General features: G+C 51.3%; 5 protein-coding genes across 14 annotated transcripts in view; 4 read left to right on the forward strand and 1 right to left on the reverse strand.

Moving 5' to 3' along the window:
* Positions 1 to 229: 229 nt before the first annotated feature.
* aclya (ATP citrate lyase a) lies at positions 230 to 11,166 on the forward strand. 3 transcript variants are annotated; one of them, XM_088357323.1, is made up of 28 exons: positions 230 to 406; positions 1,677 to 1,888; positions 2,705 to 2,827; positions 3,765 to 3,827; positions 4,034 to 4,224; positions 4,865 to 4,944; positions 5,175 to 5,305; positions 5,642 to 5,760; positions 5,885 to 6,021; positions 6,099 to 6,160; positions 6,221 to 6,338; positions 6,434 to 6,588; positions 6,776 to 6,869; positions 7,188 to 7,329; positions 7,417 to 7,585; positions 7,654 to 7,758; positions 7,870 to 8,066; positions 8,201 to 8,282; positions 8,404 to 8,514; positions 8,596 to 8,723; positions 8,964 to 9,057; positions 9,134 to 9,288; positions 9,385 to 9,535; positions 9,618 to 9,761; positions 10,034 to 10,147; positions 10,204 to 10,286; positions 10,397 to 10,473; positions 10,541 to 11,166. In XM_088357323.1, exons 2-28 carry the CDS (start codon positions 1,730 to 1,732, stop codon positions 10,633 to 10,635), a joined length of 3,279 nt encoding a protein of 1,092 aa, XP_088213449.1. In that variant the 5' UTR covers positions 230 to 406; positions 1,677 to 1,729; the 3' UTR covers positions 10,636 to 11,166. The 3 variants fall into 3 exon arrangements, with proteins under 3 accessions (XP_088213449.1, XP_088213446.1, XP_088213448.1); XM_088357320.1 differs by having other exon boundaries at positions 1,696 to 1,888; XM_088357322.1 differs by having other exon boundaries at positions 1,725 to 1,888.
* Positions 11,167 to 11,280: 114 nt separating this feature from the next.
* Positions 11,281 to 15,380, forward strand: klhl11 (kelch-like family member 11). Of its 2 annotated transcripts, XM_088357325.1 has the most exons (3): positions 11,281 to 12,344; positions 12,545 to 13,307; positions 13,373 to 13,972. In XM_088357325.1, the coding sequence occupies exons 1-3, from the start codon at positions 11,860 to 11,862 to the stop codon at positions 13,823 to 13,825; spliced, it is 1,701 nt and encodes a 566-aa protein (XP_088213451.1). In that variant the 5' UTR covers positions 11,281 to 11,859; the 3' UTR covers positions 13,826 to 13,972. The 2 variants fall into 2 exon arrangements, with proteins under 2 accessions (XP_088213451.1, XP_088213450.1); XM_088357324.1 differs by having other exon boundaries at positions 11,282 to 12,344; positions 12,545 to 15,380.
* A 385-nt stretch (positions 15,381 to 15,765) lies between these two features.
* Positions 15,766 to 18,474, forward strand: LOC148384718 (7-methylguanosine phosphate-specific 5'-nucleotidase-like). 6 transcript variants are annotated; one of them, XM_088356595.1, is made up of 9 exons: positions 15,766 to 15,904; positions 16,477 to 16,575; positions 16,739 to 16,808; positions 16,880 to 16,926; positions 17,211 to 17,296; positions 17,387 to 17,476; positions 17,565 to 17,727; positions 17,840 to 18,040; positions 18,119 to 18,474. In XM_088356595.1, the coding sequence occupies exons 2-9, from the start codon at positions 16,546 to 16,548 to the stop codon at positions 18,227 to 18,229; spliced, it is 798 nt and encodes a 265-aa protein (XP_088212721.1). In that variant the 5' UTR covers positions 15,766 to 15,904; positions 16,477 to 16,545; the 3' UTR covers positions 18,230 to 18,474. The 6 variants fall into 6 exon arrangements, with proteins under 6 accessions (XP_088212721.1, XP_088212720.1, XP_088212722.1 ...); XM_088356594.1 differs by having other exon boundaries at positions 15,789 to 15,904; positions 16,430 to 16,575; XM_088356596.1 differs by lacking the exon at positions 15,766 to 15,904 and adding an exon at positions 15,992 to 16,150 and having other exon boundaries at positions 16,477 to 16,605.
* A 466-nt stretch (positions 18,475 to 18,940) lies between these two features.
* LOC148384719 (peptidyl-prolyl cis-trans isomerase FKBP10-like) lies at positions 18,941 to 22,761 on the reverse strand. Its single transcript, XM_088356591.1, has 11 exons — positions 22,620 to 22,761; positions 22,184 to 22,436; positions 21,712 to 21,857; positions 21,356 to 21,545; positions 21,109 to 21,254; positions 20,849 to 21,038; positions 20,624 to 20,769; positions 20,320 to 20,509; positions 19,971 to 20,113; positions 19,729 to 19,892; positions 18,941 to 19,608 (listed from the first exon to the last, which is right to left on the reverse strand). The coding sequence occupies exons 2-11, from the start codon at positions 22,369 to 22,371 to the stop codon at positions 19,438 to 19,440; spliced, it is 1,674 nt and encodes a 557-aa protein (XP_088212717.1). The 5' UTR covers positions 22,372 to 22,436; positions 22,620 to 22,761; the 3' UTR covers positions 18,941 to 19,437.
* Positions 22,192 to 26,188, forward strand: part of LOC148384720 (rho-related GTP-binding protein RhoN-like) — a 35,329-nt gene continuing 31,332 nt past the window's right edge. For both annotated transcript variants that reach the window (XM_088356612.1, XM_088356613.1), the window contains exons 1-3: positions 22,192 to 22,805; positions 23,288 to 23,490; positions 23,719 to 23,821. The gene's annotated coding sequence lies outside the window, so the exon portion shown is untranslated. The remainder of the gene's footprint in view (positions 22,806 to 23,287; positions 23,491 to 23,718; positions 23,822 to 26,188) is intronic.

Raw genomic sequence — 26,188 nt, forward strand, 5'->3', positions numbered from 1 at the left:
TTCCCATTTTCTCTTAGACACGAACGCATTTATATTAAGAAACTATTTGCGATCTGCATTTGAATTTACCCCATGTGTTCTATTTGTCTGGAATTGAGCAAATATTGCAGTTTTGTCCATAAAAGTCCCTTCCACAAACGATGGGATTTTGGGACTTTTTTATTTGTACCCAACAGTCAGTGAATGCATCAGTACAGCACGGTACGGGACGAGCCAATCAGAAGCCAGAGACGACCACGGCAGATGAGAGGCGGAAGACAAAAGTCAGTGCAAGCCGCTTCTCTCTCTCCGGTACCACTTGCTTGGTTCCCACTTAAGACGAAAGCGCACCTGCGGAGGAAACTGACACAATCTTCGCGTTAAAATCTCGCTTGAATCCCATTTGCAGGACTAATCTTAACACAAGGTAGGTTCGTATCTTTTTAGTACTTAAACGCCAAGTTGTTGTTTTTTATCCGCTTTGGGCAAAGATGAAACGAGTCCAACTAGTATGACGTCAGAGACCGTCGTCAAATATCCATTCATTCATTGGAAAATTTGAATTGTAATGTCAACTTTCCTGGGCTTCTCTCTTGAATTTGACCAGTCATTTAAAACGACTTTTAGAATATTCAAACTAAAGAATGGACTGCGATAGCGTTCTTGTTAAATCCCAAATTACAATGACAACACTTGTGATATTTTTTCTCATCAGTTAAATTCCTTTTTCATTTAGTATACTCGTGTTTCTCTCAGTATTGGTCTCGAATCTGGTCATCCATCATGCCTTTTTTAGACAATGGTCGGTATCACACATTGATCATCAGCAGCCCAAATTGTGCAGCTTTCTAATCAAAGCCAGTGATGTATTGAACCAAGGATGGTTGTTGTTCCAGAGCAAACTGTTTCCATCTTTTCCTGCTACAGTGTTGTTAGTGACGCAGCAGTGACTCCAGCAAAGTGATCATCATTCATGTTGAGCTGCTCTCTTAATAACTCCCTTTTTGAACAGTGGGCCTTTCAGTGAAATGAAGGCTGAGCAGATCCTCCGTGGGCTTTGATATCAGCGGCTGACATTTTTGCACTAATGTGCGTGCGTGCACCTTTCAGCGGAGAGGCTCGGGAAACGCAAAGGCCATCTTTAGTTGGAAGATATCCAGCCTCTATGACTCACAATCAAATGACTTGTGCTTGAGCGATATCAAATCAACACTGTAAAGTGTAACCTCACAAGGTGAACGTCCTAAACGCTGTACAATATGCTCACAAAGTATGACTGTATTTTAAGAGAACCGAATCCTCTATCAGTCATGCATGATCAAAGGGGGAGGCAACAGGCTTAAGAGTGCTTGTTACTATTTCCCCCCCCCCCCACACGTTTGACATTTCAGAATGCAACAAAAACCTCCCCTGCACGGTTGAAGCTTTCATTGTGGCAATAGGTATAGAAATAAAGCACGAAGAAGAAGTTAGGTAGAGTGCAGCGGACGGCCTCTACGTCGGCCTTTTTTGAATCATTTGCATTGCGTTATTTGATTTGATTGGAAAATTGCAAGCAAACAAAATGGCGCTTAACCTTTTATTATACTTGCCTGTGCGCGCCCGTGCGCTGTTGCTATTAGAGGACAATAAGGCGAGTGGTAAATAATTGCCCCTTATGTTATCAGTGCGGTAAATGTGTAGCTGATTTGATGTAGTCTGCTTCCTTTGCCAAAGCTGCCTTGTGTTCATCCATCCCGACGTAGCCACCATGTCGGCCAAAGCCATCTCGGAGCAAACGGGCAAAGAGTTCCTCTACAAACACATCTGCACCTCGGCGACCGTCCAGAACCGCTTCCGCTATGCTAACGTCACCCCCGAGACGGACCTGGACCGTCTGGCGCTGGAGCACACCTGGCTGCTCACGGAGGTTGGTTGATTTCTGAAGTGGCCGATTTTTTTCCGAAAGGGCAGAGAGCTCGTTAGCTGACATCACGGAGTGCGGGGTGGAAAGGAAATTCGATACGGTACTGCGTAGGGTGTTGCGCCGTAAAGCCCAAAAGTGTGTCCCGATACTTTTGTTCACGCGTGTCACGTCGTGCTGCTGTAGCATTGCTGGCATGAGTTACTTTAATGGAAGGTCAATTGAATTAGACTTCAGGTATGATGGTGATGCGGAGGGCAGATGAGATGGAAAAGGGAGAGCCAGAGAGAGATGTGGCGCGCAAGCATCGATTGGGAAATTGCATTAACTTTGGCCGTCTGTCGGGGCTCACCCTCCTCCACCTCCTCCTCCTCCTCCTCCTCCTCCTCCTCACTGGCGAGGGCTCAGATTGTAATGGCTGCACTGTCATAAGTCATGGGAGCAAGAGTGGCTCCCTCCCTCTCCTCCAGTGAAGGATAGCACAATCCTGCAGAATAAGCCAGCCAATGTGATGTGTGAGGAACAAGCTTCGTTCGGGTCACAAATATACTGGAGATGAGCATGAAGTTAGTTGATGGGTTCTTTTTTTTTTTTGCATGTCAGCCATCCAGGAAATGACACATTTCCACCTTGCGTCATGCGTTTCTTTTGCGAGGACCATCTGGATTTTGGCAGGGCGTCGTTCCTATTTGCACACTCGGTGTCGGTCTTATTACTCACCCGCACGTGTTTTTATGAAGGGCAACACCCACCTCGTGCTGTTGTAGAATGCCAATCAAGGCATTCTATTGTATCGCAAACGACATTTGGCTTCTTGTGCAGAGGCTGGTGGTGAAGCCGGACCAGCTGATCAAGAGGCGGGGCAAGCTGGGCCTGGTCGGCGTCAACCTGGACTTGAACGGCGTCAGGGAGTGGCTGAAGGCCCGCCTCATGAAGGAGACCACGGTACGTCATCCGCAGAGCGCACTTTGGCCAGTGAGTCATTTGGCTGGTGCTAGCTAGCTAGCTAGCTAGCTATCATTTGGCTGGCCTCTCCTTCAGCCTCCATTTTGTGTCTCTGCCGGGGGGACAAGCCGCATGTTGCTTCCTCCCACCGAGCAGTCTATCGATGCCGTCAAGCGGAACTGCGACGCGCATCATCCGTCGTCACTCTGACGCCGTTTTTCCTCAGAAGACGCTGCTTTGAGCTTCCGTGCGCCATAAAGCAGTCAACAAGAGTGTCTGCGTCCACTGCGTGCATTTCATCCCATATGACGTGATGTGAGCCAGGTGCAAAGCAAGATAGATGAAGCCGCCCCATTGCAGCTTGTTGACTTTGGTCAATCAAGTAAGCATTTGAGTCGCTTCGGAGCTAGTAATATTTACGGACAATAAGCGGTCATACTATTTCAGTCGTATGATGTATTGAACCAATTGATGTATTCTGAGCGCAGTCATAAGAGGGTCTTGTTATTTTCATGTTGAGATCTGTCAGCTCATTAATGTGGTTGATGATGGCTTCCGGAGTTTGCTGCGGCGTACAATTTGAAATAAATTCCCACCTGTATTCCCCACCTTCCTTTATTCGTCACTCGTCAAAATGGCAAGTCCTGCCTCGCTTGCTCGCGTTGCTGTATTTCCTTTCCGGCTGGCTGCTCCCCGCCGGTCCCTTGTGGTAAAAGCGCTGCCTACCCTACCCTACCCTGAGCGCCTGTCAGCCTCTTAACGCAAATGCCAAATGAGCTGCCTTCGCCTGGAGCCAGAAACGACGACATTCCCCCAGCCGCAAATCTGCAGCGCTGCTCTTCGGAGCGGCCTTTGACTTTCTTTGCCGGCAGGAATGGGGACCACAGACAATGGAGCGCTTTGCTCAACTTGCATTGTCACCTGTGTTCATCCTCAGGTGGGAAAAGCCAAAGGCGTTCTCAAGAACTTCCTCATCGAACCCTTTGTCCCTCACAAGCAGGTAAGTCGGCCCTCGCGCCAAACTTGAGTGGACGAGGTTGGCCGGAGCGTCAAGCGGTTCCGTTTTTGCTGGCGCTCCGCGGAGGAACCGTCATTGATGACGCTTGCCGTCCGTCCGTCCGTCCGTCCATCCATCCATCCATCCATCCATCCATCCATCCATCCATCCATCCATCCATCCATCCATCCATCCATCCATCCATCCAGGAGGAGGAGTTCTACGTGTGCATCTACGCCAGCCGCGAGGGCGACCACGTGCTGTTCCACCACCAGGGCGGTGTGGACGTGGGCGACGTGGACGCCAAGGCCAACAAGTTGCTGGTGGGCGTGGACGACAAGATCTGCGAGGGCTCGGTGAGCAAGCGACTGCTGGCCCACGTCCCCAACGACAAGAGGCTGTGAGTTGTTGACCAAAGAGTCTTTTCCAAACACACTTTTATTTTTCACTCAACAATAAATGGAAGCCCGAGAGACTGACAACAGCATTGAGCCTGCGCAACGCTACTCGAGTATTGAAGGCCTCAGCGCTGTGACGGGGGTGGGGTGGGTGCGAGCGAGCGAAAGAGAGAGAGAGAGAGAGAGCGAGCTTTCCATTAGCCAAATGACAGTCTTTCCTTTGCTTCCTTCCTGCCCCCAAGCCTTGTTCCTTCAAGGCTGCGTCCATGTATTCACAGCACGTCCATTTATTTTGATGGCTGTCCCTTCCACCACCACTGGTGCGCCCTCCCCCACCCACTTCTTGTCCGTCTGTCCAGAAGCACTCTCATTCCGGCTGCGTTTCACTGTCTTGGCTGACATTGACGGAGCGCACGCACGCACGCGCGCGCGCACGCAGGCACACTCAAACAAGCAACCCCGGCCAGCCATCTTTTCACTCACATAGTCTTTTTCCATTCCAAGCACACTTGGGAAAGTGAGTCACTCCGGCTGGTTCTGACCGTGACGCCCTGTGACTGCGCATACATACGTCACACACTTTCACCATAATTGAATTTGATAACATTATTTCTAGTGATATGATGATGATGATGTTGTCAGGGTCCTGGCCCAGTTCATTGTGGGCCTTTTCAACCTATATGAGGATCTGTTCTTCACGTACCTGGAGATCAACCCACTAGGTAGGTGTGCTATTCATTTGATATTTGTACGAGAGTCAGCCTGACTTCATTACCTTTTGCAAAACATGACAACATTGTGACACCAGATTTCAAAGCCAAAGGAATGTCATCAATATTTGATGCGCTTGCTATTTGATGTCAGTAATTGGCTGGCGCCGCTTTCAAGTCCTCCACGCATGCTGCCAGCGTAAGAGGCCGCGTCACCTTTTCTGTTCCCCCTCTCGCCGCAGTGGTCACCAAAGATGGCGTCTTCGTGCTGGACATGGCGGCCAAGATCGACGCCACGGCCGACTACATCTGCAAGGCCAAGTGGGGCGATGTGGAGTTCCCGCCGCCTTTTGGCAGGGAGGCCTACCCTGAGGTCATTTCAACCGATGTCACATTACAGACACTCTGTGAATGAAATCAATCTAATGGATTTTTCGAGTAGCTCTCGGCACCGGCAGCTGTCGTGCTGTGGGGCTCGTTGGTCTCAGACGGATTCAGCCGGCGCCGGCGGCAGACGGATGTTCTAATTGGCTCGCTAGAGGGGGACTGCGAGCACCTTTAGTGTTTTCCCTCCCAGGCGCCAGATGTGTGTGCGCGGCCGTGCACGCGCCTGTGTTTCTGCGTCTGCCTGGCAAAATGGAGCACGATTGCAACGATTTTTGCAGGCCACCTTCCCACGCCAATGGTTTTCTTTTTTTCTGTCTCGCAGGAGGCCTACATCGCCGACCTGGACGCCAAGAGCGGCGCCAGCCTCAAACTGACCCTGCTCAACCCGCAGGGGCGGATCTGGACCATGGTGGCGGGGGGCGGAGCCTCTGTCGTGTACAGGTAGCCAATCAAAGGTCTTCGCTCAGACCCAAATTGGTTCATGTGTTCAACGAGCGGCGGGCATCGTCCTCAAGCGCAACTTCCGTAAAAAGGGCTCATTCCCTTCCTCTCTCTGCTCTCACAGCGACACCATCTGCGACCTGGGCGGCGTGGACGAGCTGGCAAACTACGGCGAGTACTCGGGGGCGCCGAGCGAGCAGCAGACCTACGACTACGCCAAGACCATCCTCTCGCTCATGACCAGGGAGAAGCACCCGGACGGTAACGTCCGTCCCTCCGTCGCTCCGTCCCTCCGTCGCTCCGTCCGTCATACTTCCTGTCTTTATTTGCTTTCCCAGGCAAAGTCTTGATCATCGGCGGGAGCATCGCCAACTTCACCAACGTGGCGGCGACGTTCAAGGTAAGAACGCAGGCGTGTCCCGCTAAATCGCAACTCGCTAACGTTATGGCACGGCGTCAGGGAATCGTTCGAGCCATCCGAGACTACCAGGTGCCGCTCAAGGAGCACCAAGTGGCCATTTTCGTCAGGCGCGGGGGCCCAAATTACCAGGAGGGTCTCCGGGTGATGGGAGAAGTTGGTGAGATTCCCATTTGAGTCCAAATAGACACAAATGTCATTTGATTGCCCGCCTGACTGACTGACTGCCTGCCTGCCTGCCTGCCTGCCTGACAGGGAAGACCACCGGGATCCCCATCCACGTCTTTGGCACCGAAACCCACATGACTGCCATCGTAGGCATGGCGCTGGGTCACCGGCCTATCCCCAACCAGCCTCCCGTCGCCGCCCACACTGCCAATTTCCTGCTCAACTCCAGCGGCAGCACGTCGGTATGACGCCGCGCCGCAGCGCTTTGTCCTCGTCCTGTGGCTCTTTTGTCTGAGAGCTCGCTTTTCACTGTGGAAATGCGAAAATGAAACAAAGTTGTGTCGCTGATGTTCACAAAGAAACGACTGGTCAACGTGGAAAACAGCCAGTCACGTCAACATGACATTCATGTCGAGTTTCCGCTTTCAGACCCCGGCGTCCACTCGCACCGCCTCCTTCTCGGACAACAGAGGTAAAGCCGAGGGCTCGCCGGCAAAGAATACCAAAAGTGCCGCTCCTGTAGGTGAGAAAATGCACTCTCGCCGCTTGCTTCATATACGAGTGAACGTTCGCGGCATGTGGGTTGTCGGCATTTCATCAGGCCTTTTAGCTCCCTCTTCAGGCATTTGAAGCACTTTGCAGTCTTCACTCACTGGAACGTGAAAGACAATCCGACCCAAGTCCGTCCGTCCGTCCCCATTGTTTTCTTTTGGGTCACGAGGGAGCCGGAGCCTTTGCCAGCTCATGGGGGGGGGGGGAGACACACAGAGCATTCATTGGCACGGATGCGCACTTTCCCATTCATTCGGGTATGGAGACCATAAACATTTGTACCTTGCAGTCAAGGCGAGCACGCTGTTCAGCAAGCACACCAAGTCCATGGTGTGGGGCATGCAGACGCGGGCCGTGCAGGGCATGCTGGACTTTGACTACGTCTGCTCCAGAGACGAGCCCTCCGTGGCGGCCATGGTCTACCCCTTCACGTGAGCGCCGCGCCGCGCCGCGCCGCGCCCAGCCATTTGCAGGTGATGGAGCAGTTCTCAGAGAGCCCCGCCCGTCTTCTCTTCCAGCGGAGACCACAAGCAGAAGTTCTACTGGGGTCATAAAGAGATCCTCCTCCCGGTGTACAAAAACATGGCCGACGCCATGAAGAAGCACCCGGACGTGGACGTGCTCATCAGCTTCGCGTCCTTGCGTTCAGCCTTTGACAGCACCATGGAGACCATGCAGTACCCGCAGGTAATGCATTCCATCTGCCCTCCACGTAAACCAATGACTTCATGCACATTTTTCTTTTTTTCTTTCAGATTCACACCATCGCCATCATAGCAGAGGGAATCCCCGAAGCGCACACCAGGAAGATCATTCGGAGAGCCGACGAGAAGGGCATCACCATCATCGGACCGGCGACTGTGAGTCCCGCTGTCTTCTCTTTTCAACTTGGGATTTCGTCATTAATAAAGGATACGCCGATTGAAAGTGCAGTTTTCCTTCACTTCTCCCTCCCTCCCTCCCTCGCGCAGGTGGGCGGCATCAAACCGGGCTGCTTCAAGATCGGCAACACCGGGGGCATGCTGGACAACATCCTGGCCTCCAAGCTGTACCGGCCGGGCAGCGTGGCGTACGTCTCGCGCTCGGGCGGCATGTCCAACGAGCTCAACAACATCATTTCGCGCACCACCGATGGCGTGTTTGAAGGCGTGGCCATTGGCGGGGACAGGTAAGTCAAAGTCTACCCTATTGGATATTTTACGACGTGAAAATGGCATTGATGGACGTGCCCATAGCGGCAAGCTGCATTTTCCTGTCCGGAAACATTTCCGTGAAATGTACTGACTGCGGACGGTTCCACAGATACCCGGGCTCCGTCTTCACCGATCACGTTCTGCGCTACCAGGACACCCCCGGAGTCAAGATGATCGTCGTGCTGGGCGAGGTGAGCTGTCCGACGGCCCGACTCTGGGGAAACGTCATCCGAGGAGCGTCCGGATTGGCCGACGGCCCGGCTCTGGGCGAATGTAATCCGAGGAGCGTCCTGATTGGCCGCTGTGCCCTAGATCGGCGGCACCGAGGAGTACAAGATCTGCCAGGGCATCCGGGAAGGCAGGATCACCAAGCCCGTGGTGTGCTGGTGCATCGGAACTTGCGCTACCATGTTCGCCTCGGAGGTAAAAGCTACACTGCCGACGATCGATTTGAATGATTTGAATTTGTGTCGTCGTGGTGTTTTCCTTCTACGCCTACCTCAGGTCCAGTTCGGCCACGCGGGGGCGTGCGCTAATCAAGCTTCGGAGACGGCGGTGGCCAAGAACAAAGCTCTGAAGGAGGCCGGTGCCTTCGTGCCCAAGAGCTTTGATGAGCTGGGAGAGATCATTAAGTCAGTAGAAGTGACTTTTCATTCGGGTTTATTTTAGCGGTACAAAAAAAATGGCTGCCCCACAAAACGCAGGAGCCCTGTCACGGCGGTGCGTTTGACCTACGAAAAAACGTAGCTCTCGCCCAACATGTACTGGAAGTGACTTATGAGTCTTTCAAGAAAAATGATGCCGTTTTTGAGGGTCTGCTAAACCCGGCTGGGCGAGTTATTGTCCATCAAGTCAATATTCCATCCGCGCAGGTCTGTATATGACGACCTGGTGGGCAAAGGAGTCATCCAGCCAGCACCGGAGCTGCCCCCTCCCACAGTCCCCATGGATTACTCCTGGGCACGAGTGAGTCATCTTTCTATTCTATCTCTTGGCTCACGTTGAATGCTTTTCACACACAATGGGGTTGCTTGCTCCCCAGGAGCTGGGTCTCATCCGCAAACCGGCGTCCTTTATGACCAGCATTTGCGACGAGAGGGGGCAGGAACTCATCTACGCCGGCATGCCCATCACGGAGGTCTTCAAGTCGGAAATTGGCCTGGGGGGCACTCTGGGGCTTCTATGGTTCCAGAGGAGGTCTGCATTCTCACCCAACCCTTGAGATGATCTCCGGCGGGTGATCCCATCAATCCATCCATCCATCCATCCATCCGCTGGCTCTCTTTTCTCCAGGCTACCCAGATACGCCTGCCAGTTCATCGAGATGTGTCTCATGGTGACGGCCGATCACGGTCCGGCCGTATCCGGCGCCCATAACACCATCGTGTGCGCCCGAGCCGGCAAAGATCTGATCTCCAGCCTCACCTCTGGCCTGCTCACCATCGTAAGACGTGCTCTGCTCTGCTCTGCTCTGCTCGCTAGCTAAGTGCTTTCTCCAATCATTCTCTGGCTCCTTTCTTTGACAGGGCGACCGCTTCGGAGGCGCCTTGGATGCCGCGGCCAAACAGTTCAGCAAGGCCTTCGACAGCGGCCTGCTGCCCATGGAGTTTGTCAACAAAATGAAGAAGGACGGCAAGCTCATCATGGGCATCGGCCACAGGGTCAAGTCTGTAAGTCAAAGGCGGCGGGCCGGGCGGCGCCTTGCGTCCACGAGGCTTGCGCCTTGCGTCCACGAGGCTTGCGCCTTGCGTCCACGAGGCTTGCGCCTTGCGTCCACGAGGCTTGCGCCTTGCGTCCACGAGGCTTGCGCCTTGCGTCCACGAGGCTTGCGCCTTGCGTCCACGAGGCTTGCGCCTTGCGTCCACGAGGCTTGCGCCTTGCGTCCACGAGGCTTGCGCCGCTTCCTTCCTCTGTCATATTTTGCGTGATCTATGTATCTCAGATTAACAATCCTGACATGCGAGTCCAGATCTTGAAGGACTTTGTGAAGCAGCACTTCCCCTCCACACAGCTGCTGGATTACGCTCTGGACGTGGAGAAGATCACCACTTCAAAAGTAAGAAGCCCTTTTCGCAATTTGACCCTCGTTGACTTCCTGTGCGTTTGTGTCAGAAACCCAACTTGATCCTGAATGTGGACGGCTTCATCGGTGTGGCCTTTGTGGACCTGCTCAGAACCTGCGGCGGATTTACCAGGTAGTCAATGACCTCCACCGAGGTGGCCAAAGATCGCAACAGCAAATTTTAGATCACCCTGCCGTTCCCCAATGTTTCCCCCCCTCAAATCAAGTCGTTTATTTTGGCAGGGATGAAGCGGACGAGTTTGTAGAAATCGGAGCGCTGAACGGCATCTTCGTTTTGGGTCGCAGCATGGGATTCATCGGTGCGCAAAGTCAAGTTGAAAGTGTGACTTCTGACAAACATGATTGATAACAAAAGCCTCTTTTTAGGACACTACCTGGATCAGAAGAGGCTAAGGCAGGGCTTGTATCGTCACCCTTGGGATGACATCTCCTACGTGCTGCCGGAGCACATGTCCATGTAGGACATGTGAAGGTTTAGCATATCTTTGAACTAGTTTGAGATTAGACACTGTGAAGACATACCCAGTCCTGACTGGTGACAAAGTTTAACACCTCATGTTGTCTGTCACGCCTCTGTGCAGCTCCATTCCATGTGGCATTTTATGATGGTCATTTTCATCTCGAGCTTGTTACACAGGGTGACCGAGTAGTGCAATAATATTGTGATCACACACTGTAGATATAGTCGCTTTTTTTTTTAATTTTCATTTTTAATGTTTACTGTAGATGGGTTCATCCAAAAGAAAACAGCCAAGTAAAACTACTTGTCCACGCCTTGGCTGTTTGTTGCAAAAGGGACCATTTATCGGCAAATGTCATCCCCAGGTAAAATAAGTGCACCCAAATAATGGAGTACGAATGACTGTAGTACAAGGATATCGATTTAGGATCGTTTAATAACAGCACTGTTATTGCAATGCTTCTGTGGCGTGCCTCTATACTGACGGTACTGTTTGCCCATATATGTGTTATTAAAGTTGACTGCGTGATAAGTGGTTTTCTTGATTGCGTGTGCTTTATATTGGACATTTCGACGAAAGCGGAGTAGAAGGTGCTCAGTGACGTCACGCACTTGGAATGCCTGGGATATCGCGATATGTACAAGCGGTAGTGTCACAACGGTGAATATGATGAACCTAGATGAGTTGAAATCTGCTGCAGAATGAATGAATGAATGAATGAAGCCGATATCAATATGAGCTTCCGGGTGTCACTGTCGAGCCGGAAGTGGCCCGCTGACGCCTTTCTCGCACTGCGCAGGTCGCTTTCTGTCAGGCTCAGAGTCAGCCGCTAGCAGCTAGCTCGTTGACTCAAGCCGAGTCGCCCGGGCTGCTTTTGGTGGGCGCTCGCTTTGCGTTGATGCTGGCGAATGGTGGGAAGCGGACTGACGAGCTATCGTCCCCAATGTACAGTTCGCGAGCGTGCCACGGGAGGGAACAATTATATGGTGGTGAAACTCAATGGCTACATAAACAAGTCTGCGTTGTTCTTAGCTAGTTTGGTAGCATTTCCGCGGCGGCGGCGGCGGCTGCGGCGGCCGACCGGCCGACTTCCGCAAATGGAGGCGTGAGTGCTTGCTTCAATGTGGCGCTCGGTTGGACCTGTAGTCCCTTGATTCTACGAGTTGGCTTCCTTTTTTTCTTTTCTTTTTCTTTGAACCCGTCTTCTGGCCACCGGAGAGCAGAATGGCAGCGGCGGCTCCCAACCCGGAGGACTCGCCCCGGAGTAGCGGCAATAGTGGCGGTGGTAGCAGTAGCGTTTGCGGCACGCCGAGCTCCCTGGCCGCGGATGGCGACGCGGAGGAGGCCGAGGACTTTGCGTCGTCCTCCCACTGCTCGGAGTTGTCGCGGCGGCAGAACGAGCAGCGCAAGCAAGGCTTGTTCTGCGACGTCACGCTCGCCTTCAGCAGCAGCGGCGCGGCGGCCGGCGGCGTCCAGACGTGCGAGTTCGCGGCCCATCGCTCGGTGTTGGCCGCCGCCACCTACTACTTCACGCCGCTTCTGAGCGGACAGTTCTCCGAGTCGGTGTCGGGCCGGGTGGACATGAAGGAGTGGAGCTCGGAGACCGGGCCCGACGCAGAGACGGTGGAGAGCGTCATCCAGTACATGTACACCGGGGAGATTCGCGTCAGCACCTGCAACGTGCATGAAGTCCTGGAGCTAGCTGACAGGTACCGAGCGCTTCTCTCTTACAATCAGCTTTATTGACCAAGTTTGTGCATGCCAAGCAGAGAATTCGATCTCAGTAACTAAGTGACTGACGTTAGTGCGTTTAGGCTAGTGGCTCTCAAACCTTTGACCTCTCTCTCTCTCTCTCTCTCTCTCTCTCTCTCTCTCTCTCTCCCCCTCCCTCCCTCCCCTTTATACCCAGGTTCTTACTGGTGCAGCTGAAGGACTTCTGCGGAGAGTTCCTGAAGAAGAAGCTGAGCCTGACCAACTGCGTGGCCGTGCACAGCCTGGCGCACATGTACACCTTGGACCAGCTGGCCCTGCGAGCGGCCGACATGATCCGCCGCAACTTCCACAAGGTGATCCAGGACGAGGAGTTCTACACGCTGCCCTTCCACCTGGTGCGCAACTGGCTGTCGGACGACCAGATTACGGTGGACTCGGAGGAGGTGCTCTTCGAAGCCGTGCTCAAGTGGGTGCAGAAGATGCCCGAAGAGCGCGGCGGCTACTTTGAGGAGCTCTTCCGGCTGCTCAGACTGCCCCAGATCAAGCCCACTTACCTGACGCGGGTGGTCAAGAACGAGCGCATGGTGGCGTCCAACGAGGCGTGCCTGCGCCTGGTGTCGGAGGCGCTGGAGGGTTACGCCATCCGCTTTGAGAACGTCAACTTGGCCGACCTGGAGCTGTGGTCCTCCTTCGTGGCGTCCTTCCAGCCGCGCTTCGGCCAGAACATGGACGTCATCATGGTGGTGGGCGGCGTGTCGGAGGGCGGCGACTACTTGAGCGAGTGCGTGGGCTACTTTGTCTACGAGGACCGCTGGGTCAACCTCCCGCACATCCACAACCACCTGGACGGCCACGCCATCGCCGCCACCGACTCGCACGTGTACGTGGCCGGCTCCATGGAGCCGGGCTTCGCCAAGACGGTGGAGCGCTACAACCCCAACTACAACACCTGGGAGCAGGTGAGCAACCTGACCACCCGCAAGCACTCCTTCGGCCTGACCCGCATCAAGGACATCCTCTACAGCATCGGCGGCCACGGCAACTTCAGCCCGGGCTTCAAGGACGTCAGCGTGTACGAGCCCGAGCAGGACAAGTGGCACAACCTGGAGTCGGCGCCCAAGATCCTGCGCGACGTCAAGGCGGTGAGCGTGGAGGACCGCTACGTTTACGTGACGGCGCGCACGCCCGTCGACACGGACAAAGACGACGGGCTGAAGACGGTGACCACCCGCTACGACACCGACAGCCACCAGTGGCAGGACGTGGACTCGCTGCCGCTGGTGGACAACTACTGCGTCTTCCAGATGGCCGTGGCCGCCACCAACTTCTACCACACGGCCTCCTGCTGCCCCAAGAGCTACGACATGCGGGACGAGGTGGCCCGCCAGAAGATCGGCGCCCGCGTCCCCGACGAGATCCTGGAGAGCCTGCCGCCCGAGGTGACCAGCATCGAGGGCGCCGCCATCTGCCACTTTGACGACGACGTCTTCATCATCGGCGGCTGGAAGAACAGCGACGACGTGGACAAGCAGTACCGCAAGGAGGCCTACCGCTACTGCGCCGAGCGCAGGCGCTGGATGCTGCTGCCGCCCATGCCGCAACCGCGGTGCCGCGCCACCGCCTGCCACGTGCGCGTGCCCTACCGCTTCCTGTACGGCTGCCAGCGCTACCCCATGCCGCAGAACCTGGCGCGCCAGCGGGACCGCATGCAGCAGATGCAGCAGCTGCACCGCCGCACGCTCACCCTGCGCCGGCAGCTGCAGTCGCAGATCGAGTGCTGAACGGCCGGGCCGGGCCGGGCCGAGCCGAGCCGGGCCGGGCCGGGCCGGGCCGAGCCGGGCCGGGCCGAGCCCAGCCGAGCCAGGCTCTTCGGATCGCTTCATTTCTTTGAAAGGTCGGCATCTGCATTCCGGTGACAGCTTTTATTCTTTAGCTAAGACTGGACGGGACGGGGGAAAGAATATTCAATGCATTCCATTGGAGTGACCAATTGGTGGCAAGTGTCGTATCTACACATTTGATTTGTGGATTCATTCCAACGACTACTTCTTACCGAGCGTCAGTACCCAGTCTGGCACCTTTCCTGACTTCCATTAGCCTCAGTTGATCCATATGTGGATGAGAGAAAGAGGTGCCGCACGTGTTAGGACCAGGCATAAAAAAAAGAAAGAAAAGTGTGGTCAGATGATTGACAGCTTAGAATTTTTTGCAGTACACTTCCTTTTAATTTGGTGAAACAAGCGTAAAACAACATGTGGAATTTGAGACGGATTCCTTATTTTTTGTTTGTTGCCACAGCGTAAACGCCGAAACTGGTGCCGCTCTGGAAATGAGGCTTCCTAAACGGCTGCTTTTGAAGTTCTCTCGTGTGCTCGTCCGCACGGTAGAGTCCCAATCCATGACCGCGCCACCCATTTATTTCGTTTGTTCGTAACGTGCTGCTGCAGTGGAACGCGCCTCGCTCTCACCAAAGCGAACGCAGTGTTCTGTTGTCGTCAGCCACTTTTGGGGAAGCCGTGAGTCGTATGAACGGATGCACTGAATGTATGTTAATAAGTGTGGCGACAATGAAATCCTATCCTGATGAGATGATGTTTGTCTGTCTGTATATAAATAACAAAGCTGTTTCTATACGTATATATTTGACATTCCTCCGTGGCTTGTTCTCAGATGGAGGCTGGGTTCCATTTGTTAACACTGTGACAATCTCTGTTCATGTCAACACTTTGAGTGCCATAACCGCTTTTGTGCAGCCTCCACGATAGCAGACGCGCGAACGAGACATTGTTTAATTTCCTGTCTTAGACAAGCTTGGCATTTGGTCTGCATTTCTTGTTATATTTCCTTCAAGATGCAATGAAGGCATTCTACTTGTCTGACAAATGTCTTACAAAGCCAGTCATTCCTTTTGCGCCAAAAGAGTATTTTTGTCCCCATTCATTTGTTAGTCTTAAAGGGTTCTGGAGACGTTGCTGCACTTTGATTTTGCTTTCTAAAGTATGGTTCCAGTTTCAATAAAATACAGCAAACAAGGTTTTGTTATGTCAGTCATGGAGAACAAACTCAGACATCCTATAAATGTAATTAGGACTCAGTGGCGGTTTTTGGTTTCACAAACAAACGTATATGTATGTATGTGTGTGTATGTGTATATATATATATATATATATGTGTGTGTGTGTGTGTGTGTGTGTGTGTGTGTGTGTGTGTGTGTGTGTGTATATATATATATATATATATATATATATATATATATATATATATATATATATATATATATATATATATATATATATATATATATATATATATATATATATATATATATATATATATATATATATATATATATATATATATATATATATATATATATATATACATACATACATATAAAAAAACAGGAAAGAAAGGAACGTTCAACTTGTTTCCCGTAGGAGCGAGAGGAGTTGCACACAGGGTGTTACGCAAGTAGCCGTGCCACCTTCAATGGCTGTTCACCAGCTCGTAAATCCTCCAACTCTGCCTTATCGTCACACATCTCGCAACACAAAACGTAAGACAGCCCGTGAATCTTCGTAGCAGTTTTTGTTTATGTGCTACAGCAGCAAGTGTTATACTCGCAGCAGTAAACTGGTGTATGAGTTTTCATGATTCCGACTCTATATCTGAAATGCCAAAGGCAACACGTCAAGTCTCCCGATCCCCGAAACGTAACGGCCCGGCACTTCCGCACCGACCGCACGCTTTTCTTCCAACTCAACCGTGTCGTTCGTCTCACACACACAGATTTGTGAGCATGGCAAGTTGAGCTAAAATGCTTTACGTGGTGCCTGGAATGAATGTGACTCAATGGACTCGTTGTAGTCGTAAAATAATGAATGTGACTCAATGTACCCAGTGTAGTCGTAAGATAATAAATGTGACTCAATGTACTCAATGTAGTCGTGAGCTAGCCTCATGCTATCGGAAGGCTAAACCGCGATTGAACTCTTTCACGTTTGGACCTAGCGACTGCATTGTGATAGTTAAAAAAAGTTAACAATGACATTTTCTGTTTGTATCGCTTTATCCCGCCAAGGAATATGGCGATGCCTCCAATCATGGCCGATTGATTTTGCTCTTCAGATCCCCGAACTGTCCAACCCCTCTGTGTGCACGAGGGACCCTCAGAGAGTCCAGGAGATCCTCCAGTCCATGCTGCAGGCGGGTTCAAACACCTTACAGGTCAGACAGCACCACGGGACACAACATTAGGTACACCACTCACCACTTGGCAAATCCAATTAGTACCACAACAACCAAAATAATGACTGTTGTTAAATGACTACAAAATGGTTTATGAAGTGGCTTTTCTCCCTCGGTATTCCTCACGTGTGTTTTCTAATAGGTGATCTCAGACTTTGACATGACTCTCACGAGATTTGCGTTCAATGGCAAAAGATGTCCCACCTGTCACAGTAAGTGTGCATGTCAGGAATAAATGGAAGTAAAAGCAGATGAACGAATGGTTTTGCGTACTTGTGTGCAGATATTCTCGACAACAGCAAACTTATCTCTCAAGAATGCAAAGCAGAGGTGGGTCGAAAGTTCACAGACGCGTCATTGAAAACATGAGCTTGCCTTGTAATGTGACGCCCCGCTGCTGCATTTGTGTACTTTTTAAAGCCATGATGACGGATTCAAGTTTTGTGACTCTTTCTTCCTCTGCATTTTCTCAAACCACAAAATACACATTTTGTCGCCTGTCATGGCTGAAATACAATCAGCACTGTGAATAGCGAAACCCATCAATTTGATGGTTTTTTTAATCTTCGTAAATGTGTAACGGGATGTTAAACAGTGTTTCTGTATGACCTCAGTTGAAGCATCTGTTGAACACGTACTACCCCATCGAGATCGACTCGTCGCGCTCCATTGCTGAGAAGCTGCCGCTCATGGTGGAGTGGTGAGTTGCTCGCACGCTCACCAACAAAACGCCGGCCGTCGACCTGCCGAAAAAGCGCTCACGCGTCGTCCGCGTGCTTGCCATCAAAAGGTGGACCAAAGCGCACGAGCTGCTGGTACAGCAGAAAATCAGGAAGGATCAGCTGGCCGCCGTGGTGCAAGAGTCCGACGCCAAGCTCAGGTCAGTGGCGCTCCGCTATCGTATGTTGCTATAAATGAAGACAAGACTTTGGGATCATCATAATTGTGAATGCGGGTCACTTTTGCAGGGAGGGCTACCCGCTGTTCTTTTCGCACCTGCACCAACACAGCATCCCACTGCTCATCTTCTCGGCCGGCATCGGAGACATCCTGGAGGAGGTCATCCGCCAGGCGGGGGTCTTCTACCCCAACGTCAACGTCTTCTCCAATTACATGGACTTTGACCAGGCTGTGAGTATGGGCTGGAGCGCGTGAGCATTTTCTGTTTTGGACATGATTGGATTGAAATTTGAGACTTGAGATGAAACCCCATGTGGCTTCCTCCCTCCCTCCCTCCCGTCAGGGGGTGCTGAAGGCGTTCAAGGGCGAGCTGATCCACATCTACAACAAGCGGGAGGGCGCCCTGCTCAACACGGGTCACTTCCAGGAGCTGCGAGCCCGACCCAATGTGCTCCTGCTGGGAGACTCCCTGGGCGACCTAAGCATGGCCGACGGTGTGCACGACATGGAGAACATCCTCAAGATTGGCTTCCTCAACGACAAGGTGACACCAAATCATAAATATTCCACAAATCAGTCATGCGGGCTTCATTTTGATGCTGCTGCTGCTGCTGTTGTTCAGGTGGAGGAGAGGAAGCAATCGTACCTGGACTCTTACGACATTGTGCTGGTGAAAGACGAGACCCTGGACGTGGCCAACGCTGTGCTGCTCTACCTCACTGGAAACAAGTGACCCCCCTCCCCCCACACACCTTTTTGATTTAAGGACTTGCTTGACACTCCCAGGCAGAGGCGCAACGACCAACATTCTGGGGGGCAGGCGCGCCCCCGCCCGCCTCCCCCTTTTTACCGGTTGAATTAGCATTCCTATCTAATGTCATCACTGCTGACCTCTACGGCAGATGTCTTGATGTCTGTCCCCTTCAGCACTTGCCTGTATCCTATGTGGTCTAATAAGCAATAATAGCTTTGAATGAATTCGACATCTTGCTCATTTTTACATTCAACTCATGTTTGGAAATGAAGCACTTGGTGTCAAGGGAAGGGGATGTTCCTGCACTTGCAACTAACATTAGACCAACCTGTCACCTTTCCCTTTCACCTTTCAAATTTGCCGCATGGCTCTTAATAGACTCGGAGCAGGAACGCAGCCACGGACCTATCAGTATAATTACTGTACACTTGTATCTTTGCGTCTGCGATTTCTACCAAAGTTGACAAATGCTCCTCTTTGGGGACTTCATGAAAATAGTGCTAATTCACACTAGAGTTGTAGCCAAAATATATATGATGTATAACAAGGCTTTTTTGGGGCGGGGTAAAAATGACTATGTATAGTAAGGCTTTTTTTAATTTGTAAAAAATAACCGTGTATATATAGTGAGGCTTTTTTATTTCTTTAAAGAAAAAAAAAAAGACCAAGCATAGTAAGGAGTCTTTTTTTTTTTTTTTTTTTTTTTTAAACACTTTCTCTCACAAAATGATTCTCTCTGCTCTCAGGACTTTTCATGAAGTACCACAGCCAGGATAAAATAGAATGATAGAACATAAGCATGTAATGCATCTGCCTTGCAGTTGGAGGTTTTGAGTCCGGAGTTGCCATGTTCTCTGATGTTAACCCCTATCCACATTGAGCGTCGTACAAATGCGAATGTGGCGTTCTCGTCAGGTTCCGTTCAAGGTGGCTAGAGGTTTGCCTGCACTTTTCTTGTTGGGAGGGAAATGTCAACGTATTCCTCGTGACAAAAAAAAAAAAAAAAAAAAAAGACTAAAACGGTTGGCGAACGATTTGCAACCTTGACCGAACCCTAACGGAAATGCAACATTCCCTATCTTGTCATTCAGATCGCTGAGTTGTACCTAATGATGCGTCCTTCCAACATTTCAAATAGCGGCTCGTGGACGTCACAGTATGCAGATGGCTCGGGCAGGCCTCTCATTTTACAACTCGTCCTTCTCGTCGGTTTGTAGCGTCACCTCCTGCGCGATGATCTTCCCGTTCTTGTCGGTGTCCTGACTGTCGAACATGTTCCGGATGATGTCGTCGCGCGGCACGCCGGGCCTCAGGCGGCCGTTGCCCTGCCGCACCTGCATCGTGATGAAGTCCGAGAACTACCGGGAGGAGGAAGGGAGTTGATGTCACAAGATTGGGTCGCGGATGAGCGACGTAGTACGTATGTTGACCATTTTGCAGAGTCTCGAAATGTTGCTTTCTTGGGCTGCGGGGGTTACCTCCTGCAGGGGCACCTGGCCGTCGCCGTCCAGGTCCATGGCGGCAAAGAGGGGCTCGGGGACATCCTGCAGCCACACGAACACGAAGCCGTCGGGGACGCCTTTCTGCAGCTCCACCAACTCCAGCTGGAAAAATAACACGGCGCTGCCCGGGACCACGCCGGCTGCCGGAAACAAGACGCATCATTAGGTACTACACCTCAACCTGGCCGGGTACTTGCAGAGTGAAAATATCTTCCTACCTCCCTTTTCCCCGTGAGCCCATTGAGGCGGGACCACCACTTCCCTGGCCTCGCCCACACACATGCCCATCAAACCCTGCTCCAGACCCGGGATCACCTCACTGGCCCCCAGCGTGGTGACGGACGGCGAGTCCTGCTGCTCCCTAAGCATAAGTGCGCACACATACAGATACAATCAAGATAGCTACCTCGTCTTCTTTCTTTTTTAATGCAAGAAAGTCTACTCTGGGTGTGTAAGGAAACCTTGATGCCATGCCGGCATTCGTGCTGTTGCCGTGAAAACGTAAAGAGTAGCGGAGAGAGTCCATGCAGGCGGTGAAGAGCGAGCGAGCGAGCAGGTGGCGCTCACGAGGAGTACAGCAGCGTGCCGTCCATCAGTGAGCAGTTGTAGTGGTAACGCAGCCAGTCGTTCTTCTGGCTGCCGGGCCCGCACTCCGCGGGCCGGCGCACTACTTTCACCTCCACCGCGTCGTCGGGGTTGTGGAAGTCCAGCACGTGGATGTGGAACACCAGCACGGCCGAGCCGGGGATCAGATCAGCTGAGGGAGGCGTTGGGTGCAAAACAAAAACAAAAAAAACAAGCCAGACAAGCACCTCAACTCCTCGTGCCTCTGAAAACGTTCCAATGATCTCTCCTCTCTGCGGCAACTTACAGACGCCTTGTCCTCCGTACGCCAGGTGAGGCGGCACCACCACCTTCCTCTTCTCGCCCATACACAGACCCCGCAGGGCTCGGTCCATACCGGCGATGACGTACCCTCGGCCCACGTAAGTGTTGTATGTGCTGTTCCTCCGGTAGCTGACACGCACAAACACGATAAGAGATTTGCTGCAATCGATGTTGAGCTGTCGGCCTCAGAAGAAAGATGGGCGTTCACCTGGAGTCAAAGGCGGTGCCGTCCTGGAAGGTGCCGTTGTAATGGTAACGGATGAAGTCCCCGACGGCGCTCCGCCGCTCGCAGCCTTCCGGGACCTCCAAGACCTCAACCGCGACGTCGTCTTTGGGGTTGAATACGTCCACCATGAGGACTTCAAACAGCAGCGTGGCCTGCGGGGGTACGCCGCTTCCTGTCGGAGGACACGCCTCGTTTCGAAGATGCAAACGCGCGGACAGAACAAAACGGCCAGCGTTCCGTACCGTGTCCTTTCTCTCCGTACGCCAGGAACGGCGGGACGATGATGGTGCGTCTTTCTCCCACGCACATTCCCAGCAGGCCCTCCTCCATGCCCTCGATCAGATCACCTTGCCCCAAGTACGTGTCATAGGTCGCGTTCTTCGTGTGGCTGCGACACGTGCGCACGCATTGTTGTTTGCTTAGGGTCGCATTCTTCGTGCGGCTGCAACGCGTGCACGTGCGCGTGCATCGTTGTTTAGAAACACACACCTGGACAGGAAGGTCTGCCCGGAGAGCAGGGTGCCGTTGTAATGGTAACGCACAAAGTCGGAGGCGGCGGCGGCGCGCACGCATGGCTCGGGTTTGCCGAGCGTGTGGATTTGGACTTTGTCCTCGGAGTTCCAAATGTCTAGCAGCAGCACGTCGTACACCAAGACAGAATTTGGCGGGATCACGCTGCCTGCCAGATACACATTTGTAAAAGATATAAAGGACTTACAGTGCAGTGCAGTGCAGAGCAGAGCAGAGAAGAAATGGAGGGAATAAACGTCAAAATGAGCACTCAAGTAACGTTACGACTTCAACAAGTACTTTATTACTTGCCGCCAGCACTGCACGAGAATTACCTGATCCCACGCTCCCGTAGGCCAGGTGCGGCGGCACAGTGATCCTGCGGCGCTCGTTGACACAGGTGCCCAGCAGGCCTCGGTCCATTCCCTGGATGAGACGGCCCACACCCACCTGACTGATGAACGCCTTACCTCGGATATGACTGAACGCAAGCACAAAGGTGGGTGGTTGGATGGATGGATGGATGGATGGATGGATGGATGGATGGATGGATGGATGGATGGATGGATGGATGGATGGATGGATGGATTGGATGGATGGATGGATGGATGGATGAATAGTGAAATTAAAATCAATAAAGTTTATGGAATACAGGGCCTGCAACTTGATACACAATCAATACATTACCGCGGGAACTTTAAATCAATGATTCCAAGTTAGCGTTTAAGAGTCAAGCAAACGCGCATGCGCAGCGCACACCTCAGTGGTTAAACGCGAACCAATCAAACGTGGGGGAAATGAATTCACCTGGAGTCAAACATCGTTTCGTTCGACTGAAAGCTTCCGTTGAAGTGGTAGCGAACGAAATCCTCCATTCGAACCTCACGGGGGCAACGTTTGGGCATGTGGTAGCGGTCCACCACGACATCCAGTGGCGGAGGCTCGGCGTGACATTGCGAGGTGACGACGTGGAAGCAAAGCAGCAGAAGAAACATTCCGACTTTTGGCTTTGAGGAGGAAGCCCAGTGTGCTGATCAGCAGAACTGCATCAGCAGAACATCTTCCAAACGAAAGAGAAAATGAAAAAAGCGAGTTCCGATAGTGAGTTTCGAAATAACAAAATGACTGTCAAATGTGGACGGCGACGTTCGTGATATGACTCAAATCAGACGAATTGAGCCGACTGCAATTGCCCCCATACGCAGTTTGAACGACACTAAATGGAGTGTTCCAGGGTTATTACCGATCGACTGAACGAGCCTTGGTTTTATTTTGAAGGGTGCAGATTTAACGTCCGTTTTCCTTCCCTCTTGTCTGACTTGTCAAACTTGACTTATCTTCGTCGTGGCTGCTGGCGAAAAGAAAAGAAAAGAAAAGAAAAGGGGGAGAGGGGAGTGACCCATAAAGGAAAACTACAAACCACCCCAAGGTAACACGTGTGCATTTTGACGATCAAAAAAGAGCTTTTCCAATTGGGCAGTTAGTAACGGTCCCCCTTGTAAAACGCCCTTCTTGAGGTGGCTTAGACGTGTTCTGTCTCACTTCTTGCATTATCAGCCTGCAAGCTTGTTAGCACAAATAGTACGAGAAAGTTGCGGAAGCTTTCACTGCTGGCAACGCTGGGCTATGTGTGTCACGCTCAAACGTTTGTCAAGACAATAGCGATGGCCCCAACTTCAGGCACACCTGAACAAAAACACCAAAGTTGTATGAAAAGTTGAAATCAGTGTCGTGTCCAATTTTCACATTATAATTTTACAATGCTGATTTCTTGGATTGTACGTCGGCACTGCGTCACACTGCTTGCTGTTACCACTCTTACCTTTACTGTCATTCATTTCTATTTTGGAGCGGAAGAAAAGAAACTGAAAGTAATGTGTAATATTGTGTTGTTGAATGTTCTGCCAGCAGATGGCAGAGACGAGCAGGATTGCGAGCAGGACTGTGCGAGTGAGCAGCCTGCCGGCAGACAGCTCATTGAGTAATTAGCCGGCCACTTCCAGCGATCCGGAAACGGCGGAGGGGAAATAGAGTCTGTTCGAGTGGACGCAACGAACCCCAACTGTGCCCTGGTCCAGTTTAAAGACAGACCTCCACCAAGACGGCAAAGTCGTGTACGTTCTACAACGGGCGAACCAGCAAAAATAATGGAGCTCTTGAATATATGCTTGGTGACGGTAATAGAAGTAAAGAAAAATTCTGTCAACATTGTCTAGTTCAAGTCATAAAGCGAGGCTATTAAGGGACCCGGAAACTGTTTAAAATGATTTAAAAAAAAAAAACAACAACCCAAAACAAAACACAATGTATCTCCTTGAAATAACACTGGCATTGTCTCCTAGTGGCTCAGACTCAACCATGACCCACTGCAAAGTCAACTTCAGCCTGCCTGGTCACAACAAGCACGCCACCAAGCATCAAGGTCACCTACCTGGGATACAAAAGGTGGGTGTTATCCCTTTGTAAAAATACATCATAATCATCATATGATTTGCTCTGAATGATTGATTGCCAGGAGCGTCAAGGGCATCATGCGGAAATCCTATTTTGCCTGCCTGCTGGTAGTTGGACTATGGACTGTATACATTTGTGGCTTGAATCTAAAAGTGAAGAAATGAGTTCATGCTTTCTTTTCATTGCATGTTTTTGCACTTGAAAATTCCTCCGTGTCGTAAAGTTAAGCCAATTGTGAAGGACAATTAAATGTTCTGCCTGTAATTAATATCTTTGTTGTTGCAAATGTTAAAAAGAAGTTAATCAACTCAGTCAGTGATCTGATTTTATGATGCAAAATATTGGAATCGGCATCAGCCTAGGCCTTAGTTAAAGCCGGTCTTGATCGAATCGGACCAATTAAAAAAACAAAACAGACGTTTTTCAAATTTCTTGTTATGCTTTTTTTTAAATTTTTTTTTTATTAGTCCTGGAAAACATGTAAGGCATATGGTAACATTACACACTGAAGCGTTACAAGCTGTAGCGGCCCACTCGGAGCCTACCCGGAGTCGAGCACAGAAAGAAGCAGCATCGATTCAAAAAGGGTTTTTTAAAAAAAAAAAAAATCAAATTTGAAAACAACAACAAAAGTGGTTTTGATTGGCGTCGTGTTTTTTTGTTTAGGGGTGCGGTGGATACCAAGTTACACAAGACGCGCATAAATGGTCACGTTTGAGGAAAGCCCGTGTTTCAATGGTGAGCGTTTGGATGTGGGGACGAGGGCCGGCGCATTCCTAGACTTAGGTGGCTGCCCGTGCCGGAGGCTTCGCTTGGCAACTTGACACGTGACTTATTCTTTCTCACGCTACATGAACACTAAACTAAGCTGTATATACACAACATTGTTACATTTTTTGGAACTAAACATGCATCCTAGTACTGTACATTATCAGCCAATAACGTCAACCGAGGCCAGGCCGCCTCACCTCAGTGGCTGGCTGGCTGGCTGGCAGGAGGGAGTGGAAAAGACACATGGAATTTGGGAACATTTCCACAGACGGGGCGGGACGGGGACGAGACAGATTGTGGTGTAAATCGAGCTAAAACTGTTGGAAGGACCTGAGAAACCACATGAAAAGAAAAGCGGTATCTGCGTCAGAAGCCCCCAAAAAAAGACAAGGCATGCGATTGGACGCTTGTTGTCTCAGTGCATTTTTTATCCTCTCTTTCCTCGCCACACGTGAGATCCAATCCAGAACCGCAACGCTGGCTCAGAAACTTTCCTCCCGTTGCATAAGTGTCTGGAAACACCGCGAAAGCATTTAAAGATGTCGCAGGAAGTGGCGAGCGGATCCACTTAACACGCCGTTTACCTCGGAGCTGTACCACATCCAGTGCTTAGGTCCCAGCGGGCTGAGTGTTAGCATTCCTAGTGCCAGCCACATATTCCGTTTTAAAAAACAATTGTCCTGCCTGGACACTTCTGATGCTAGTGCTAGCATCGCGGCTAACATTTGAGTCCAGTGCAGTTTTTATCATTATATATATACTGTATTTTTATATAATATTTATGTATTTGTTTGAAAAATGAATGAATGTTTTCAAATATCTATTTGGGTACAATTTCATACTTTTGAATGGCAATATTGTTTGAGTTGTTGCGACTTTCTGCCTCTGGCTTGTTTTTTGATGACACCTGTTGGAATACAATGGTGTATTAGCCTAAAGTGTTTGTCTCTAGGGCGGCTCTGGCTCTGTGGGGCACTGGGTGGCCCGTCCGCCTCACAGTTAGGAGGGTGTGGGTTCGATTCCGTCTCCGACCCTCCCTGTGTGGGGTTTGCATGTTGTCCCTGGTTCCGCGTAGGTTTTCTCCGGGTACTCCGGTTTCCTCTCACATCCCAAAAAGATGCTTGGTAGGCCGCCGATTGAGCACTCCAAATTGTCCCTAGGTGTGAGTGCGAGTGCGAATGGTTGTTTGTCTCTGTGTGCCCTGCGATTGGCTGGCAACCGGTTCAGGGTTTCCCCCGCCGACTGCCCGGTGACGGCTGTAGGCCGATAGGCTCCAGCACACCCGCGACCCCCGTGGGGACTAAGTGGTACAGAAAATGGACGGATGTTTGTCATTATAGCGGTTCTTTGCGAATGTCGTTTTTTTTTTTTTTTTTGTCTCGGTACTCTGTTAAGAAAACCACTGCGCTAATGTATTCGACTAACAGTGGTCCCCAACCACCGGGCCGCGGACCGGTACCAGTCCGTGGGTCACTTGGTACTAGGCCGCCAAGCCGCACAGAAAAAAAACATTTTTATATATGTATATTTTTTTTATCGACGAGCAATTAGTTAAGGTCAAGACGCTCGTCCCAGTCACGTGACATG

The sequence above is a fragment of the Syngnathus floridae genome, chromosome 17 (genome assembly GCF_059516105.1).
Source record: "Syngnathus floridae isolate MCC-2025c chromosome 17, RoL_Sflo_1.0, whole genome shotgun sequence".
Lineage (NCBI taxonomy): Eukaryota > Metazoa > Chordata > Actinopteri > Syngnathiformes > Syngnathidae > Syngnathus > Syngnathus floridae.